This window comes from Gobio gobio, assembly GCF_949357685.1.
Source record: "Gobio gobio genome assembly, chromosome: 7".
NCBI lineage: Eukaryota > Metazoa > Chordata > Actinopteri > Cypriniformes > Gobionidae > Gobio > Gobio gobio.
In genome coordinates this window covers 19,503,797-19,523,982 of record NC_137103.1, presented here as the reverse complement: position 1 = coordinate 19,523,982, position 20,186 = coordinate 19,503,797, and the positions used below count along the sequence as shown (strand labels likewise).

The following is a 20,186-nucleotide window of genomic DNA, read 5'->3' as shown; positions in this document are numbered from 1 at the left end:
ACATTGCGGGTTGCAGTGTTGGGGGTAACACTTTAAGTGAGTTATGTAATCCGATTACTTACTAGCAAAGTAACACGTTACTTTTAAATATCTGAGTTACTTTTTTAAATAAGTAATGCAAGTTATTTGTTTCCCCATTTATTGACGGACAACTCTCCTGTCCTCATGTTGAGAGAAATTGGGTGTAAGGTGCAGAGGCGTTGTGTGCGCTGTGTAAACATGATGGATATTGTTCTTCACTAAATGTGTGCAGGCATTTAGGCTACGTTCACACTGTCAGTCCAAATCCGATTATGTGTGTATCCAATTGGAATCTGGGGCCAGTTGCATAAACTAAGACATTATGTTAAGACAGCGTTTTAAGATCTAGTATGAGCCACTAGCAGTTAGGCTTACTTTTCGTATCAAATTAGGCCAGTCTATGTTTTTATGTAACTGATTTAAAAAAATGATGAACAGTCTTAAAGAAAAAAAATGTATGTCTAACTTGTAAGACTAGTCTTAACGGTTTATGCAACCGGCCCCTGATCTAAAATTATTGAGGTCCTCATTGTATATCGCAACTATTCAGATTTGATTTGTATGTCCATGCCGCTCTTTCGTTTTCCAGGATATCTGCATTGGTTTCTATGGCAGTGACGTTGAGTTGGTAGGCATACGCCAAAAACAACATCAACCGCAGCATGGAGGGGTTTGCAATACATATGTTGTCTTATTTAAAACAAGACATTGTGTAACTGCAATGTGCTGAAGCCATGAAACAAGGTTGTGTTGTTGCAAAGTGATAGGATATAGCCTAATGGAGACATGTTTTGAAACCGGCAGAGATGACAACGCGGAATAAAGCCATTGCCTCATCACCATTGCTCGTCCATCACTTTGCAACAACACAACCTTGTTTCAGCAGAGACTTTTAGCACGTTTCCTATTACAGCGTCAGACGCTTACGTTTTACGTGGCGTGAGAAATTCACGTTAACCACGTTAAATCCAATCAGAACGGTCAGACTGAAAGCGGATTTCCAGAAATGCGTATTATGCGTATTATGCATATATGAATGTAGCTATAAACGGATTTGTAAAAATTGCATTTCATGTGATTTCTGGCCGCTCAGACTTGCTAAATCTGATCGAATTGAACGTAGCCTTACTCATTTCATTTGCACAAAAACAGTTTAAGTATTACTCAAAATTAATTGAAAAAACTGTGAAATGCAAACTCAGAAAATTACGCAAACCTTCAATAATTAAAATCTGTTGGATAACTCAAATGTACTTTATGTATTTAATCTCCCTTTATTAACCAATATCTTTTCTGCTGACCTTCGATGATCCAATTAATATCAATTTTGTGATGTTGTTTCATTTTATTTTTTTGTATTTATTGTTAAGTAAGTATAGAACTTTCTTTTCCTGCGTCCAATTCTTTTGCGATCGAGAATGGTAGCACAGCTGAAAGGTTTGTTTGGGCTGCACCCTCTACTGTACAGGCATGAATTTGCCATTTCTTTCAGCCTGAGGCTTTTTCACTTTTTTAGTGTGAAATAAAACTATTACTTATACATATTACTTATAACTAAGTAACACAATTTAAAAAGTTACTTTTTTAGTGAGTAATGCATTACTTTTAAAAAATAACTTTCCACAACACTGGCTGGCTGTATGTGGCCTAAATATCTAAATCGTAATATTGACCAGTTTGATATGCGTTTGAAGTGTCTGTGTAGTGTGTTTGTCTGAAAGTTCACACACTTCCTGTTCTGCCATACAGGTTCACAAAGAGCCTCTTAACCATCAGGTCATTCAGCACCACACTGGCTCTCTTTGAGCCTCCTTATTTTTACATCAAATATTTGCCCAAATGGTCACGTTCATGACCTTTCTTTGCAGCTCTTTCAATGGCATGTGTGAGTTTGTTCAGTTGACTATCGCTCATGTGAGAGTCTTCTCTGGTTTGCCCTTAGATGCCTCACTGAAGGAGGGAGAGATATAGTTTACAAACAAAAAGGAAAGAAAAGCATGTTTTTTTTTCATAAGGTTTTATCATGAAGCTCAAGACTGTGTTATCATGCTGTTGGTCTGGGGTTTTCCTTAACGGCCACAGAGCAGTCTCTTGTATCCACCCTTTGCCCCACCTCCGTCTCCACATCACAAACAAACACATTCTCTCCATCACGCTTCTTCTTGCCCCATACATACAGTGAACAGAGCAGGTCCCGCCCACCGGTAGGGGAAAACAAATTCTGTTTACCATCGTTACTCATTCATTTCTGTGGGGAAATTAGATGGTATTTCTGATAGATTCAGTAACTATAATTTACTGTGAACAGACTGAACATACTTTAAGTTATTGTGTACTTCAAATAAAGCAAAATAATACAAAATTATTACTTTTTTATAAAAAAATAATAATAATTTTACTAGTCACTTAAAGGAGTAGTTCACTTTAAAATGAAAATTACCCCATGATTTGCTCACCCTCAAGCCATCCTAGGTGTATATGACTTTCTTCTTTCTGACGAACACAATTGGAGTTATATTAATAAATATCCTGACGCCTTCCAAGCTTTATAATGGCAGTGATGGGGTCCATTGAGTTTGAAGCTCAAAAAAGTGCATCCATCCTTCATGAACATACTCCACACAGCTCCGGGGTGTGAATAAAGGCCTTCCGAAGAAAATTGATCAAGTTTTGTAAGAAAATATCCATATTTAAAACTTTATAAAGTTAAATATCTAGCATCTGCCAGACCGCCTTCCGTATTCAACTTATGAAAAAAGCGTGACTGGCACAACGTATGACGTTGGATTTTTTTATATAACTATACACCTATACAGTCATATACACCTAGGATGGCTTGAGGGTGGGTAAATAATGGTCTAATTTTCATTTTAAAGTGAACTAATCCTTTAAATAAAAGAGTGCTACTAAGTATGTGTGTGTCTGCATGATTTTTAAAGGTTTTTTTATTTTTTTATTTTTTACAAATAAATTAAATAATTATGTAACATCAATAAGTGAGATAAATGTCAATCGCCCTGTTTCGCCACAATACAGCAGAACTCTAACCGTTTCAAGTATTGCCTGGCATTGTTCTCTAGTGTTATTGTTTTAACATAAATTCAGCCTATTTTAGCCGTGACATTTGATAAAGTATATATTGATAGAACTATAAATTCTATTTGATGGATACTCTCAGCAGTGCGTCATCTATTGTGGTTTTCGTATACTGTGAGGAAAACCAACCTATTAGATCAAAGTTGCTTGATAATTGTACCTGAAATAAAGTCTGCTAAATAAAGTCTGGGTTGTATTAGGCAAGCAGGACATCCTGGATTAGAGGAGCATCAGTGACCTTCTCACGCTGACTTGATGCTGTTTGCCGTTGGGCTCGTTCTGCTGTCTGCACTGATGCTCTCATGCTAATGTTGATCAAACCCCCCTGTCCGAGTGACAAACCTCCAGATAAATGAGACAGAACAGTGCGCTGAACGAGTATTAATGCGTGTTTATTCAGATGACACTGGCTCCAGTCTGGCCTGCAACTTTCTTGTAATAATGTTTTTTGGTCTTGACATCTAATCAGTGTTAAGTGTGAGCATTCATCCTTGGTGACTCCATTTTTATTTTGGTCCAGGTCTGGAAGATTCTCAGTTCATCAAGTTGTTCTTTCATGTATTTGGCCTGGTCTTCAAATATGAGATCTTCTCTGTTAAAACTGTTACTGTAGGGAGTGACGGAAACATTCCCAGACTCCAGCTGGCAGAGAGTCTTCTCTTCTAGGATCTGTGCCATCTTCTCATTCTCTCAGTCTGTCGACCGTCTCATTCCCTTGCTTCATTTTGTTACTCTCCCTTTGGTCCTTTATCTCTCCCTCCATCACAGTGCTCATATTTTCTACTCTCTCACACTGTTTCATGTGTCACAGCCTCAGTCGGAGACCTATTGTGCAGCATTCCTGTTCCCAGAGGGGGTGAGCACTCAGTGAAGTAGCTAGTGTTGTCTTTCCTCCCTCCCTCTGTGCATTAATCAGCTCATGCATTACCCGCAAACCCCCAATTCTCTTTACATGAGTTATGAGAAGCCCTTTGACAGTGATTCGGTTTCTCCTGCTGATGTGGCGGCCGTCACACGTCCAAACATAATCAAAGAGTTGATGCTGCCAACATCATGGCTTTCAGTTACATTACATTACTGCATCCTGTGAAACATCACATTCCTCTGAGCTTGTTAATTGAAAGCACATTGTAAACATCCGACAGGATACGCTCATTTCATGAATTTGACCTCATCAGTACGCATTGTCTATAGAGCACAGCAGTGACCGCCCACTTTTTCAGAAGCCTTGATTCCCTTACAAAAGCTTTTTTCCCTTCATTTTCTTCATAGGCCTCTAAAAACTTTGGTAAAGATTCTGAGCAACAAGTATAAATTGCACATGCTAAATGGATAGTTCACCAAAAAATGAAAACTCACCCTTGTTCCAAACCTGTACGATTTTCTTTCTTCTGCTGAACACAAAAAAAGATATTTTGAATAATGTTGGTAACCAGACATTTGACGGTAGCCATTGACTTCCTTATTTTTTTTTAATCAATCAAATGAAAAAAAATTCAGTCAATGGCTAATGTCAACTGTCTGGTTACCATACAGGTTTTGAACAAAAGGTGAGTAAATGATGACATAATTTATTTAACATGCGCACTTAGTTATAACACTTATTGCACAGAATCTTTTCCAAATACCAAAGTGTATAATGCATATATTTAGTGTGAAAGTGTACAATTCATATATTTGTAAAGTGCAAGTTTTTGTATAAATTGCATAATTCATTGTAAAATTTTAAAATGCATATATTTAGTGTGAACGTGTAAAATTCTTATATTTGTAAAATGCATTTGTGAAAGTGTAAAATGTGTATGTATTGGGCCAGATTTACTAACAGCCAGCACAAACTACTATCAGGATTTACTAAAGACACGCAGTGAAGAACTAGCACTGAAAATGCATGGAGAGGGTTATTTTTGCAGCTTGACCTTTATTGCATATGCATTTGTAGGAGTTTCCCTTAAAGACACAAAAATTTATGCGAGGAGAGTATTTAAATGAATCATCCAAGGTGATTTACTAAGGTTTTACGTTGATTTTACTTGCGCTCGTCAATTAACTGATATTTGCGCCTTTATTTGATGCCCAAAAAAGCACGTCTTAAACCAGACGATAATTTGCGCTGCTCTTGGTAGATTATGATGATTATGATAGATGCGTCTTTATTCTTTACTGGCCGCATTGTCAGTAGATCACACGCAAAGCTTTGTAGGAATTGCGTTCTCACGCTAATTTGCTAATTTGTTTAGTAAATCTGGCCCTTAGTGTAAAATTAATTTATTTGTTAAATGCATATTTTTATGAAAGTGATCAAAAAAATATATAGTTAATGTAAAATACATATATTTAGTATGAAAGTGTAAAATTCAGATATTTAGTATAAATTAAATAAAAAATATATTTAGTGAAAGCATAAAATTTTTATTTTTGTAAAAATGCATATATTTTGTGTTAACGTGTAGTGCATACAATTAGTTTGAAATGCTGTAAAATTCATATATTTAGTGAATTAGAACATTTAAGTAGAGTTTATAAATGTGCCTTAAAAAACATTACTTATGTGCATTTAGACAAAACAATGTCACTGAAATTTTTTAAATTACGTCAGTACAAGTTGCAACAACTCAAACATGCTCAACTAGCTTAAAGGGTTAGTTCACCCAAAAATGAAAATTCTGTCATTAATTACTTACCCTCATGTCGTTCGACACCCGTAAGATCTCCGTTCATCTTCGGAACAGAAACGAAGATATTGTAGTTGAAATCTGATGGCTCTGAAAGGCCTCCATTGGCACAATGGCACTTTACACTATCAAGACCCTTAAAAGCTACTAAAGACGTCGTTACAAAGTCCATCTCACTACAGTGGTTCTAAAATAACTTTATGAATCGGCGAGAGTAGTTTTTGTGCGCAAAAAAACCCTAAATAACGACTTATATAGTGATGACGATTTCAAAACAAGGCATCATGAAGCTTCGAAGTGTTATGAATCAGTGAGTCGATTCAGCAGTTTGAATCGCCAAATTTCAGCAGTTTGGCGGTTTGACACGCGATCCGAATCATGATTCGGCTCACTGATTCATAACGCTTCGAAGCTTCATGATGCCTTGTTTTGAAATCGTCATCACTATGTTAGTCGTTATTTAGGGTTTTTTTGCGCACAAAAACTATTCTCGCCGATTCATAAAGTTATTTTAGAACCACTGTAGTGAGATGGACTTTGTAACGACGTCTTTAGTACCTTTTAAGGGTCTTGAGATTTATGGGTTTGTCCCTCTTTGGCTAATGTACTTTCAAGATGGAGGGGCAACATGGCGACCTGCATTCGAACCCCTTACCCGTATGTACTTTCAATGGCATATTATAAACTTACGAGAATACTTTATTACTTGAAAGAAGTGAATATACATTAATGAGCACATATATTTTTTAAAGAACTAAGTGTTTTTAGCTAAGAATAAACTAAAAAAGTTACACAGTGTAGCTTTAAGCCTTGTCTGTGAAACTGGGGTTATGAGTTTTGTTTATATTTAATAATATATACATTATATAACTTAAAATAAAAAATCTTTAATTGAATTAAATTGACATGTGACTTCTACACAAACACACTGCTGAACAATCTCTGGGCTCAGGTTAAAAAAGTTGTATTATCGCTTAAAAATCGATTCCTCTATGGAGAACATTACTTTTTTTCTTCTAGAAACCATGCTGTTGTACTTGGTTTTTAGGATATCAATAAATAAACCAAAAGTCTCCACCAGCAGGTCTTCTTGACGGATGTTATTTTGCTGTGGCTGTATAAAGGTGAATCTGTGACCATCTGTTCACACCTGGTCTACAAAATCATGTTGCTGCAGATAAACTGAACCTCAGATGCTCACTGTAGACAGTGTAAAGGGAAACAGCTCCTTAACCTTTTGAAAGAGTCTATTATGACTCCATACCAAGCTGTCAATCATCTTGCCCTAATATCTGAGAACAGCACATTACGACTTTCCATAATTAAATGTCCTGGATTAGAGTGAATGTCTGTTTTTTTCCACTCTTATGTCAGAAATTTGGAATTTTGTTTTTGCACCTGTACAATGTGTATGTATATACCATATATCTAGGCAATGAGGTCCTGTCCACTAAATTAGATGTACATCATTCTGACCACACATGACGGCTGTGACATGATGTGCAGCAGGGCGGAGTATAGAGTCATGCGAGGAATGTCTGAGCCTGACGTCAACACTGTTCACTGATCCTACTCCATACATGTCCGTCTGTCTGCATGTATGGATGTATTTATAAAAGTGATCAGTGCAGCAGATATGTGCAACATCAGTGATGCAGAATATGGATATGATGTGCCTTAGACGGGAAATGAGTGGACGCTTTGACTCACCCCTTACACACACATCCCAAACCATACACTCATGACGAGAGAGACACTGCAGCTGAAAACATTCATCATCTAATACTGGCTCAAACCTGATATAGTGTTAGTTCGATACTATTAAAGACTAATCTAATCTAATCTGTTTTTCAAATACTATGTTTTTTATAGTAGGGAAGTATTTGATTTTGGACGTAGTGAGTTCCTTGAGTCTGAATCATCAGTTATTCAGGTTTAATTAACTGCAATCATAATACTCAGTGTTAAAGGTTTAGAGTGTATGCTGAGTGTAAAGATTAGAAGTGTAGATTGCCATGCAAGTAGTGCTGTTGCGTGAGGTATGACATATAATGTAACTGGAGCTGGTCATGTGATCGAGGTTCACATCTTGATGCTTGTGCCTCTTGTGTCATCTGTGTAACAGACCATGTCATCACTTCAGTCTGACCCGGACGAATTTGACCTTTTGTTTTATGTAGTCTGAGAAATTTAAGAAGCTCCATAAATGAAAGACAAAATTGCACTGCTTTCTTTACATTTACTGCTTGAATTTACAAGAGGATTTTACTGCTTTGACATTTATCTGTTGACATTTTTTGACATCCATCTATCTTTTAAAATGTAAAGAACCAACCTTCTGATCTTAAAAGTCCTGCTTTGAATTTGAATTCAGGCTGGGTGGTATGGTGGTATATATTCTGTTCAACAATAGAAATGTGTCCAGAGAATTTGCTAAATCATGTACTGTGTGATGTATGAATATGTGTGGCCTGAATTGTGTTACATTATTAACATGCGAGAATGGCAAAAGCATTAGGGAAATGTGAAAATGCAGAGTGGGACATGTCCCAAATATTTCAAAACAAGAAAGAACAGTATGATTTTCTTTTCTTTTTTTTCAAGAAATAAATTTTCCAGCAAGGACCAGAAGTGACAGTAAATGCATTTATCAAAAGATTTATTTCAAATAAATGCTCATTTTTGAACTTACCATGTATCAAAGAATCCTGAAAAAGGATCACAGTTTCCACAAAAATATATTAAGCAGCACAACTGTTTTCAACATTGATAATAATAATAATAAGTGTTTCTTGAGCACCAGATCAGCATATTAGAATGATTTCTGAAAGATCATGTGACACTGAAATATTCCGCTTTGCATCATAGGAATAAATTACATTTCAAAATATATAAAACAGTTATTTTTAAATCGAAATAACATTTCAAATAAATAACATCAAATAAATACATTATTGGTGAGCATAAGGGACTTCTTTCGAAAACATTATATAATCTTACAGATAAAGAGCAATGTCGCAACTTCAATTATATTGAACGACTACAATTCATAATTTTCACGTGACGTCACACACTTATAGGAAAGCCCATCTGGAGGGCAAAACAAACTTAGCCTCCATTGCCCACCAGTCATTTTTACCAGGTTTTTAGTCAGCATTAATGCAGTAAGACAGTGATATTAAAATACCAAATTCAATATACACCTTATTGATGATGCATACTTTGTACAGGAAAGCAGATGAACGCAGAATATTAGTGCAACACAAGGTTTCGCGTTAAGCAGTTTCCTTTTATTTTTTTTATTATTTTTTTAAGAAAACGCATTGCATTCTTATTCTGGGCTCATCTGCTTGCCTGTATATAGTATGCATTTACATTTACATTTATGCATTTGGCAGACGCTTTTATCCAAAGTGACTTACAGTGCCCTTATTACAGGGACAATCCCCCTGGAGCAACATCGAGTAAAGTGCCTTGCTCAAGGACACACTGGTGGTGACCGCTGGGATCGAACCAGCAACCTTCTATGTATCAGTTCCATGGTTTAACCAGACCACCATCTCACACATGTATGTATGCATCATCAAAAAGATGTAAACTGAATTTGATCTTTTAATATCACCGTTTTAGTACATTATGGCACTTTAAGGGTGGGTTGCACAAGGATTCTAAGCCTGTCAGTTCACCCTGCTTGATCAACTCTTTAATTCTAACGGTTTTACTGCATTAATCTGTGTTTAAAATTAAGTGGTGCAACAACTCGATTTAAAATAAAAACCCATATCAACAAATCCTAGATTAGCGTTAAACTTTGCTTAATTTAATCCTTATTGGTGCAACTCACACTATAGTGTTTTTCACGTTACACGCTTTAAAAACGTCCCGCTGTTTTTGGTGATTTAAATTCAGGTGCTGTATATGGATCATAAGTGCCCAAAACATGCATCTTGTTCACATATTTTTGTTTTAAGATGGAAATTTGACATGCTTGTGCTGCAGTTCAATGAGTTCTATGGGAGTGTTGCCCTGAATAAACTCAAATTCAATTTCAATTTTAGCTTATCTATTCAGAACACTTTTTACAACATTGTCTGCTCTTTTTTTGTCTGTGAGTTAATATTTTGGTAACTTTGCCCAGCACTAGTTATAGTATATCAACAGTCATCTCACGTCCGAGCAAAAAGTGTTGCTCTCTTCACCACTAAACATATCATATACTTATATCATATACTTGATCTACTGTACAAGTTTTTCTGATATTTTCTACTTGTCATATATGCAGGGTGTGTAAAGTAAAGTAAAAACTCTGTGCTGATGTAATGAAGGGGTTTATGGGTTTGATGGGCCTCCTGTGGTCAGCAGCTAGTACAGCGTGTCTGACTGCATTGTCCCGCTCTCTGTGTGGGTCTGCGAGTGAACGCAGTGGCCTCTCAGCAACCAGCCTGGGACATTTAATTTCAGAAACAACCCCAAAACACGGGCATTCCTCACATTCCAGCCCGGGCTCCTGCTCTGCCCACTGGGCCACTAGAAAGGGCAGTGAGCCACTCATCCAAGACATGGGCCAGTACTTCTGTCTGGAGATATTGACTTTATGGAGGGCATTTTACAGATTACAGATTAAATGTTTACAATATATTTATATTTTTTGAGATTATGTGATTAGCCATATTATAGTGTAATCTAACAAACCGGGATATCTCATTCAATCCACTTCAGATCTTGAGACTTGACTCAGGATTCTTTGCAATCTATAAGGGAATTAACTATATAAGTACAGTTGCCTTAACTTCATGGGTAAAGCATTACGTCCAGTTCTGTTTGCATGTGTGAAAGTGTGTACTTACTGAAGTTTGCTTAGACGTGTGAACATTGTTTTATATTCACAGTGGATGCTGGCAAAATTTGTCCTACATAAATACATATGAAATTGGATAAAAGGCTTAATTTAGAGGCCTGCCCCACATTTATGTCTCCAGTTAGCTATGATGACCCATTTACTTTAGGCTTGTTACGTGATGTACATCAAGATTGTTCCATAATTTAAGTGTTCTCCATATACAGTGACCCCAAAAAGCACACTGTCTGCATACTTCAGCCACACTTAAATCATGTAAGAATGTGTTTGCATTATTTAACAAAATATTATATAGTGTTATTTAATCTGTCTGTCTGTCTGTCTGTCTATCTGTCTATCGTCTGTATGTCTGTCTGTCTACTATCTATCTATCATCTATCTATCGTCTGTCTGTCTACTGTATCTACTGTCTATCTATCTATCTATCTATCTATCTATCTATCTATCTATCTATCTATCTATCTATCTATCTATCTATCTATCGATCGTATGTCTGTCTATCTGTCTGTCTATCTGTCTTTCTGTCTGTCTGTCTATCTATCGTCTGTCTATCTGTCTATCTATCGTCTGTCTGTCTTTCTACTGTCTATCTATCGTCTGTCTGTCTATCTGTCTGTCCACTGTCTGTCTATCTATCTATCTATCGTCTGTCTGTCTACTGTCTATCTGATGTCTATCTATTGTCTGTCTGTCTACTGTCTGTCTATCTATCTATCTATCTATCTATCTATCTATCTATCTATCTATCTATCTATCTATCTATCTATCTATCTATCTATCTATCTATCTATCTATCTATCTATCTATCTATCTATCTATCTATCTATCTATCTATCTATCTATCTATCTATCTATCTATTTATCTATCGTCTGTCTGTCTGTCCGCCTACTGTCTATCTACTGTCTATCTATCTATCGTCTGTCTGTATCTATCGTCTGTCTCTATGTCTGTCTATCTATCTATCTGTCGTCTGTCTGTGAGTCTGTCTGTCTACTGTCTGTCTGTCTATATATCTATCTATCTATCGTCTGTCTGTCTGTCTACTGTCTATCTACGGTCTATCTATCATCTGTCTGTCTAGTCTATCTGTCTGTCTGTCTATGTATCGACTGTCTGTCTGTCTACTGTCTATCTATCTATTGTCTGTCTATCTATCTATCTATCTATCTATCTATCTATCTATCTATCTATCTATCTATCTATCTATCTATCTATCTATCTATCTATCTATCTATCTATCTATCTATCTATCTATCTATCTATCTATCTATCTATCTATCTATCTATCTATCTATCTATCTATCTATCTATCTATCTATCTATCTATCTATCTATCTATCTATCATCTATCTATCTATCTATCGTCTGTGTGTCTACTGTCTGTCTATCTATCTATCTATCTATCTACTGTCTCTGTCTGTCTGTCTATCTTTGTCTTTCTGTCTGTCTGTAGGGTGTAGGGATAGTGCTTGGGTGTCTCATCTTTGTGCTATTAAATCCTGGCTAATCTGAAGCCACGTTGCACACACACACAAATCTCCTTATCATAAACAGAGCTGTCACTGATCTTCCGTAGAGATGGGAAGCAATGTTTTTTTTCTTGCCTCTGTCCGTGTGCTACCCCTCCTCTAAACTAAACAAGGGAACAACATAAAATCTCAGAATACAATAGTTTGACAGTGTATATACTGTAAGGCACAAGTTTTTATACAGATATCTACAATGGCTTGTTATTTGTTAAAATGCATCTTGCTGGTTTGGCATTTCTGTACGTGACATTGGCAAACGTTGTTAATCTCTGAGCCACGTTCACCATGAACATCTGTAAGCCATATCTCTCCCTAATACACACTCAGACACATTGTCACACACACACACACACACACACACACACACACACACACACACACACACACACACACACACACACACACACACACACACACACACACACACACACACACACACACACAATGTAGTGAAATGTTTAAAGTGCATGACCTCATATCAGAGTGTGTGTGTAGGTGTAAAAAGTGCCTTGAGTATAATCTTACACTCTACAGTTTCTTATGGACACCAGATCTATTTGAAATCGTTATGTTTTTGAATATCTAGACTGGAGGAATTTATTGTTATATTGGAACAATTCCAGAATTAAAATGCTGACTATGATTTGTATCATTGGGTTCTTGTTATCTTTCCGTTTTATTTAAAAGGGAAACCTGACAGACATGTATTTAAAGGTGGATTTACAGAAATAGTTAATGGAGAAAATTAATGAAGGTCAAATTATCTAATATTTTAAGTGACTTATTAAACTTTACATACAGTAATTCTGCAGGGTTATCTCTGTGTTCCTGTTTTATATCTCTTTTTCTGTATGTTTCTGCAGTCTTTTTGATTAATATTATAAAAATAATATTATGTCATTCATCAATACGCTTCATTGTATGGAAAAGTGCAGCATGATCTTTCTGCAAAGCATCTTTTGTGTTCCACCAAATAAAATAAGGAAGTTATACATATTTGAAATGGCATGAGGCTGACTATGTTTGGATTCAATATTTTAAAAGTATCTAATGGTTAATTCATGCAGCATAAAAACTTTCACCCTGCATGACCCATTGATTCACCCTGATTTCACCCACTGGAACACAGGGCAGATCTTTCCCCTAGCTTCCAAATTGTCTGTTTATTTCAACTATTCCTTTCGGTATGACTTGGCAAAAACATGTTATGCTCATTCCCTACAAGTGTACTTCCTTTCAGTGTGCAGTTTAAAACGGGAAGTGTCTTAATAAGCTCAGTGACTTCAAGTTCAGTGACCTTACGCGACCTTGCATAGACGAAACATGCAGGGTCGTTGCACAATGAGAATAATATTCATAATAGAGCCTTTTATAATAATAGGAGGGACAGGGATATTTTGAAACACTACGTGTCTGTTCTCTCACAGTCCAACATTAAAAGAATCCAACTGTGCTGCTGTCTCCCTCAAAGACACAATCACACTTCAAAGTGCTGCGCTCACAACAAGTATGAAGCGTCCATAGGAAGTTCTAGCAGTTATGTTCAGACTGTATTTGCACACAGCAGGGGGCTGTAAAGGAGTGTGTGGGGGTCATGAGAAAGCCACAACCCTCCAGATGGATGCATGGGTATTAAAGAGAGGCCCAGTTCTTTATGATATTAATGGACTGTGTTAAGAAAGATAAGAGGAGGGAGAGAATACCACTAAATGGGTGTAGAACCCTGCTTCAGAGAGCTTCAAGTCCACATTAGGAGACAAATACGTCTACACACACAGATAACTCTTCAAAATCTGTTGAGATATCCATTGGAATACCACAAATCTGTGGGCTCCCCCTTGAACAATTCAGACGAGATCTTGCTTAAAAGCACTGATGTCCCATGTGACAGTTATCCATTTTTTTTGCACCTTTGTGCTTTGCTGAGATTTTTTTCTTTCCATCTTTCTGGATTTCTGCTATTTAAAACAGGAGTCTTCAACGTGTTTTTAGGGCAAGGACCCTTTAGGCGATAGAGACATAGCCTAAAGCATAAAGATACAAAATGTGTCAAACAGAACTACATATTAAGCATAAAACCTTCGATATTAATAGAAACCCAGCACATTACAATAGTTATATTATGTTAAGACAGTAGATTAGAACTATGCATGTTTTTGTTGTTGCAAATGCATCTTTGTCTGTATATTACTTTTTATTATTAAAATTGAGATTTATGCATGTTTTAATCACAATTATTTTAATGGATTTGCAGAGTCCTCGTACATTTTAATTTTACTGTCAGATAAAACATTTACCTCCTGAATATTAGCTTCAAGTTTACAGAAAAAAATCACATTTTAATTTTACTTTCAAATGGACAATTAAATACTTACCTGAATTGTATCTGTAAATTTAGTAAAACGTCACGTTTTATTTTTTAATGTGAGATGGACAATTAAGAATCAAATCACTGAGGGTGCTTGCTCTAGAATAGTGCAGATCACTGTAAAAAATGATATGATCAATAAGTTATGACAACATGTTTTTACATTGTTTTAATCATCAAAATAAGTTTAGCAATTTTCAACTTTTTTAATATTTTACAAGATTCAACTCATTTTTTCAAGTCAGTTTAATGTAATTTTATTTGAAATGACTTAAACATCTAAGTTGATTGTACGTAAAAAATGTAAGGCAGCAAGGGCTCCACTATAACAACTATAGCAATGGACAGTGAGACATTTTAGATTGTTTACAGGTCATTACTTTCACAAATAATTGGAATAGAATTTCAAAAGTACTTTGATACGAATATTTTTCTATTAATCTATTAATCTGCATTTACATTGTTTAATGCACATCTATATTAATATTTTTCCTGTGCTATGGTTATCACTATGTCAATCATTGCAATTTCGAGAGTGAATCCCGCATTTATATGTAGATATCAGTTCCGAAACTTTGCAGTATGTAATTGTCCGCCAATCCTCTTAGCAGCATGAAAAACAAAACTTTTATTCATATTTGGCTTTGAAAGCACACAACGACCGCTCCCTTTATAACCAGTAAAAATCTGTCACTCATCTCAGTTCATCGCAATCTCACAAAGTTCTGTTATAATCAATGAAGAGGACAATGAATCTCTCATAATGTCCACACTTTGTTTGTTATTATGAGAGGATTTGTGAGTGTGCAGAACTGGCGTCTTGAGCGGTGAGTGGATTCTCACTAAATCATCAAACACCTCTAATTGGCCATTGTGTTCAAGAGATCAAAAAACATGTCTGTGATTGGCTACATTTCTCACCACTGCAAAAACATGTTTGCAATTTCCAGAGCGCAAACACAGATACACACTGGAGCATTTGCCAAATCTGTTTTGCCAGTATGATATTATTACAGTATCAACTGAGGGTGCTTAGCATTTGACTTTGTAATGTGTTTACCCAAGTTTTAACAAAAAATTATTTGGTGGACCTCCTAGGAGTCGCAGACCCCCGGTTGAAGACCCTTGATTTAAAATGTTTACATTTAGCAGTCAACAAACATTGTCAGTCAGTTTGTGACTTGTTTCCTGCCAGCTCGGCATGAGAATCAACATTCATTTTTCAAGCATGATGCATTGTTTCCTGCGATTGTGATTCTGGAGTAAATATGTTTATGGCACATTAAAAAGTCAGCACAAGTACACATTTTTCTTGTATATACCTCACTTGCTTTACAGTGTAAAGATGACTCTAGATAGGTAAATCTGTCTTAAATTTCATTTAGCTTATAACCCTTTGACTGATTGTGTCCCAAATGGCAGTTTTTTCCACTTAGTAACCAGATGAAGAACAAATGAGTGTATGTTCAGATACTATTTCAACAAACATCTGGTTTTGAAAGTGCTTTTTTTATTTCTTTTCCAGATCACCATTCAGAGAGACAGTGGCTTAGATGTCAGCTCCCCCAAACATGGCAAGATTGACCCCAAAAATGCCCCTCATGTAGGAGGGAACCAGTGGGCTGGAGGCACAGGTACAGTAAGTCACATGTTATAGCACCATGTGAATCAAAAGGTGAAACACAAAACATTTATATTTAACTACATTTGTTGATATTGAGGTGTGATATGGGTAAAGTAAGTAAGGTTTAGTGATTTTTTTAAATATGTTTTTTTAGCTTTTAAGTCAAGTCAACTTTATTTATATAACAGAATTTTATTCAGCCGTACAGCCGTTCTGGAGAAAACAGTGATGTCATCTAGCTATCATACATCCAACTATCATACAGTGACAATGTGGGCTTTAGATCAGAAATTGAGTTTATATGGTTAATTTAGTTTAATAATTAGATTTATTTGGATATTTAGTTGAAACATGTAGTGTCCCCAACTGAGCACGCCAAGCCAGAGGCGACAGTGGCAAGGAAACCAAAACCCCATCAGGTGACCTAATGGAGAAAAATAAACCTTGGGAGAAACCAGACTCAGTCTGGGTGCCAGTTCTCCTCTGGCCAATTAACAAACAGCGTATGATTATTATTCTGACAACATTACAGGTCAGAGGTCATAATAGATCTGAATATTCAAAAGATCGGAGGCAACACGCCGGAGACGGGTTTGTTGAGGATGATGTGTCGATTAAACAATTATTAAATAGGAATAATCGAAATATCTGAGTTATCATGCCGGAGACGGGTTTATTGAGGATGCCGTATTGATGAAACAATTATTAAAGTGCAATATTCGAAAGATCGGAGGCAACACGCCGGAGACGGGTTTGTTGAGGATGACATATCGATTTAACAATTATTAAATAGGAATATTCAAACAATCGGAGTCATCACGCCGGAGACGGGTTTATTGAGGATGCCGTGTCTGTGAGGTAATTTCAGGGGGAGTCTAATTGACATGTTCTCTGCAGACACTTCAGGGTCATGCGTTGGTCATGTCTGGGTGCAGGTCCACCATCTGAACTGGATACGGCCTGGATCCGGCTGACTGCAGTAAACCTCGGGATAAAACGGAGAGACTAACATTAGCGTAGATGCCATTCTTCTGAAAATGTAACGAGTACATCGGGTGTTATGGGAAGTGTTCCCGGTTCCGGCTGACCTAGTTAATGCAGCCTAACAATCATTTCATTGAAAAAGTGTTTTATGTGTATGCCATAGTAAAGAGATGTGTTTTTAGTCTAGATTTAAACTGACAGAGTTTGTCTGCTTCCCGTACAATGTTAGGAAGACTGTTCCAGAGTTTAGGTGCTAAATAGGAAAAGGATCGACCGCCTGCAGTTGATTTCGATATTCTCGGTATTATCAACTGGCCAGAATTTTGAGACCGCAGTAGACGTGATGGAGTATAATATGTTAAGAGCTCGCTCAAGTATTGGGGAGTTAAACCATTTAGTGCTTTGTAAGTAATAAGCAAGATTTAAAATGTTAATGTATGCAATGTTTAATAGGCAGCCAGTGCAGTGTTGACAGAACTGGGCTAATATGGTCGTACTTCCTGGTTCTAGTAAGAACTCGAGCTGCTGCGTTTTGGACCAGCTGGAGTTTATTTATTAAGCGAGCAGGGCAACCACCCAGTAGAGCATTACAATAATCTAGCCTTGAGGTCATGAACACATGAACTAACTGTTCAGCATTTTGCATTGAGAGCATGTGCCGTAATTTAAATATATTTTTAAGATGGTAGAATGCAATTTTACAGATGCTAGAAACGTGGCTTTCAAACGAAAGATTGGTATCAAAGAGCACACCAAGGTTCCTCACTGACGACGAGGACTTGACAGAGCAGCCATCAAGTGTTAGACAATATTTTAGTATGAATATTTTAGCCTTAAGGTTATGTATAAGTGTTCCAATTTAGGAGATATAAGTGTTCAAAACTTACTGTCTCTTCCGCTAAAATGGATCACAGATTTTTATGACATCACAGACTTCAGCTTCTCATCACATGTTCTGTCCAATCAAATGCTCTCTAGAAGCGTCTGAAGCGTCCCGCCCCCTAATTAGACGCTGAAGCTGCAGTTGAAATCGGTCACTTGTTTACACATTTACTATTTTCTACATGGTGAATGGCACATAGTGCATAATATAGGGGATAGGGAATGATTCAGAAAGTGTAAATATGATTTCAGTTGAGGCAAATGAAGTCTAGTTTCAGGTTAGTGTCACGTAAACTGCAGCAGAGTGCACACAGTCTGCTCTGGTCCAGAGACACGATAGCACAGAGCGGATCCTATGCGCGAGTCAGTGCAGACCACAAAATGTATCGGACCCATTTGAATTCTGCACAGAATGCTATATTTCAAAGCGATATGGAGGAGATTTTGATGAGAAATGGTTAGAGATTAGGAGGAAACTGCAGCTATACTGATCTGAAAGGCTCTAGTCAAACTGTGATATAAATGATATGCTATTGGCTGTTTAAAAAAAGGGGAGGAGCTGCTTGATATGTGCCGCCCTGTCTTCCTGTTTCAGGGGAAATTATGTCAACACATTGAATAATGCTGCGCATTTCAAGACACTTCAGTGGGCCTTTGATATGAATAAATCAGGAAAATAACTGTTGATGTTAAATTCATCAATTATGAAACAAATTATATTTAAGCTATAAACAGGTAATAGTAAAAGATAATAGTGCCATTATTCAGCTCAGTTCAGTTAAGTCTTGATGTTGCAAAATTAGTGTTATTATCCAGCTCAAATAATTTAATATTACTGATTAAAATAAATATGTTAAACCCCAACTGAGCATTCCAAAGGTGACAGTGGCAAGGAAACAAAACTCCATATTTATACATCATGTTAAACTTTGCTGTACTGAATTTAATTTATGCATATTCAACATTTTTATTTACTGTGATACTGTAGAATCTAATTTTACCATAATAAATACAATCTAATGAGAATCACCATTTACTTTTTAAAAAATCATGATAAATAGGGCCTAATGAATAGGATTCATTTTTCATATTTTCGTGAGATGCACTCATAAATCCATCTCTAACTCTAAAGCAAGCCCTCTAAATAAAACTTTGAGGGGAGATGGTCTCTGTTAAAAATATTTAAATTAACCTTTATTTTTTAAATCTCCAGTTACAGTATTATGCAAATACTGTTTTTGCATTTGCTTCCATCGTTATACTTTGAACTATCACAGAAAAGTTATCACCTACGTTGTTACTCAACAAATTGCCTATATGTTCGTGTAGGTGGAAGAGATACAGCAGGTCTTGGAGGGAAGGGAGGCCCCTACCGTCTGGACGCCGGGCACAAAGTTCACCAGATCTCTCAGGCAGAGAAAGACGCTGTGCCCGATGAGGTGAAGAGAGCAGCACGGGAGATGGCGGAGAAGGCTTTTAAGCAGAGGTACACCCATCTGTCTCTCTCATTCATCACTCACTCCGTTCAAACACTCACAGATTTTTGCAAAAAGCCTACACTTGACCCTGTGTGACCTTTACCCTCTGGCCTGAGTGCCTGTTAATCTCTCCAGATATTTTCCAGTGCTGTCTCAATGAAAGCGAGTATCTTCAGGGCTCAGTTCAGTAGTTCAGCTACTGAGCTGCCTGTGTATGCATTGTGTATGTCCTTTGACAAAATAGCTATTAGAACTGATACAAGACAGGGTCATTATACTAAAACCAAAAAATTTTTTTACTTTACATTAAACATTATCTGAAATCAAATCAAATAAATAAAAAGTCCATCTCACTACAACGGTTCTACAATAATTTTATGAAGCAACGAGAATATTTTTTATGCGAGAAAAAAAAATCTAAAGAACGACTTTATTCAACAAATTCTTGTCTTCCGACTGGGCCTCTGACGTGAACTCACAAAGCACCATGACGCATGCGTGAGAATATGTTGCGCCGTATCTAAGCTGTTGAATTCTACATTGATTGTGCTTTAGGTCTTGGCGTACAGAAAACAAATGCATGGTAAATAGCTAGGCAGCATGTGCAATACCTCATTAAAATAAAAAGAATTTGCCAAAGTTACTTACTCAACAGATAGTGTACGTCATA

At 36.6% G+C, this 20,186-nt stretch overlaps 1 protein-coding gene across 4 annotated transcripts in view; it reads left to right on the top strand.

The window, feature by feature from the left end:
• The window catches only part of vwa8 (von Willebrand factor A domain containing 8), a 140,286-nt gene that overhangs the window by 84,894 nt on the left and 35,206 nt on the right, over positions 1-20,186 (top strand). For 3 of the 4 annotated variants that reach the window (XM_079820977.1, XM_079820978.1, XM_079820979.1), the window contains exons 38-39: positions 16,074-16,182; positions 19,368-19,524. In XM_079820977.1, coding sequence (XP_079677103.1) covers positions 16,074-16,182; positions 19,368-19,524 — 266 coding nt within the window. Of the gene's footprint in view, positions 1-9,230; positions 9,874-16,073; positions 16,183-19,367; positions 19,525-20,186 lie in introns of those variants that run through there. The other variant, XM_079820980.1, reaches the window with a different exon arrangement.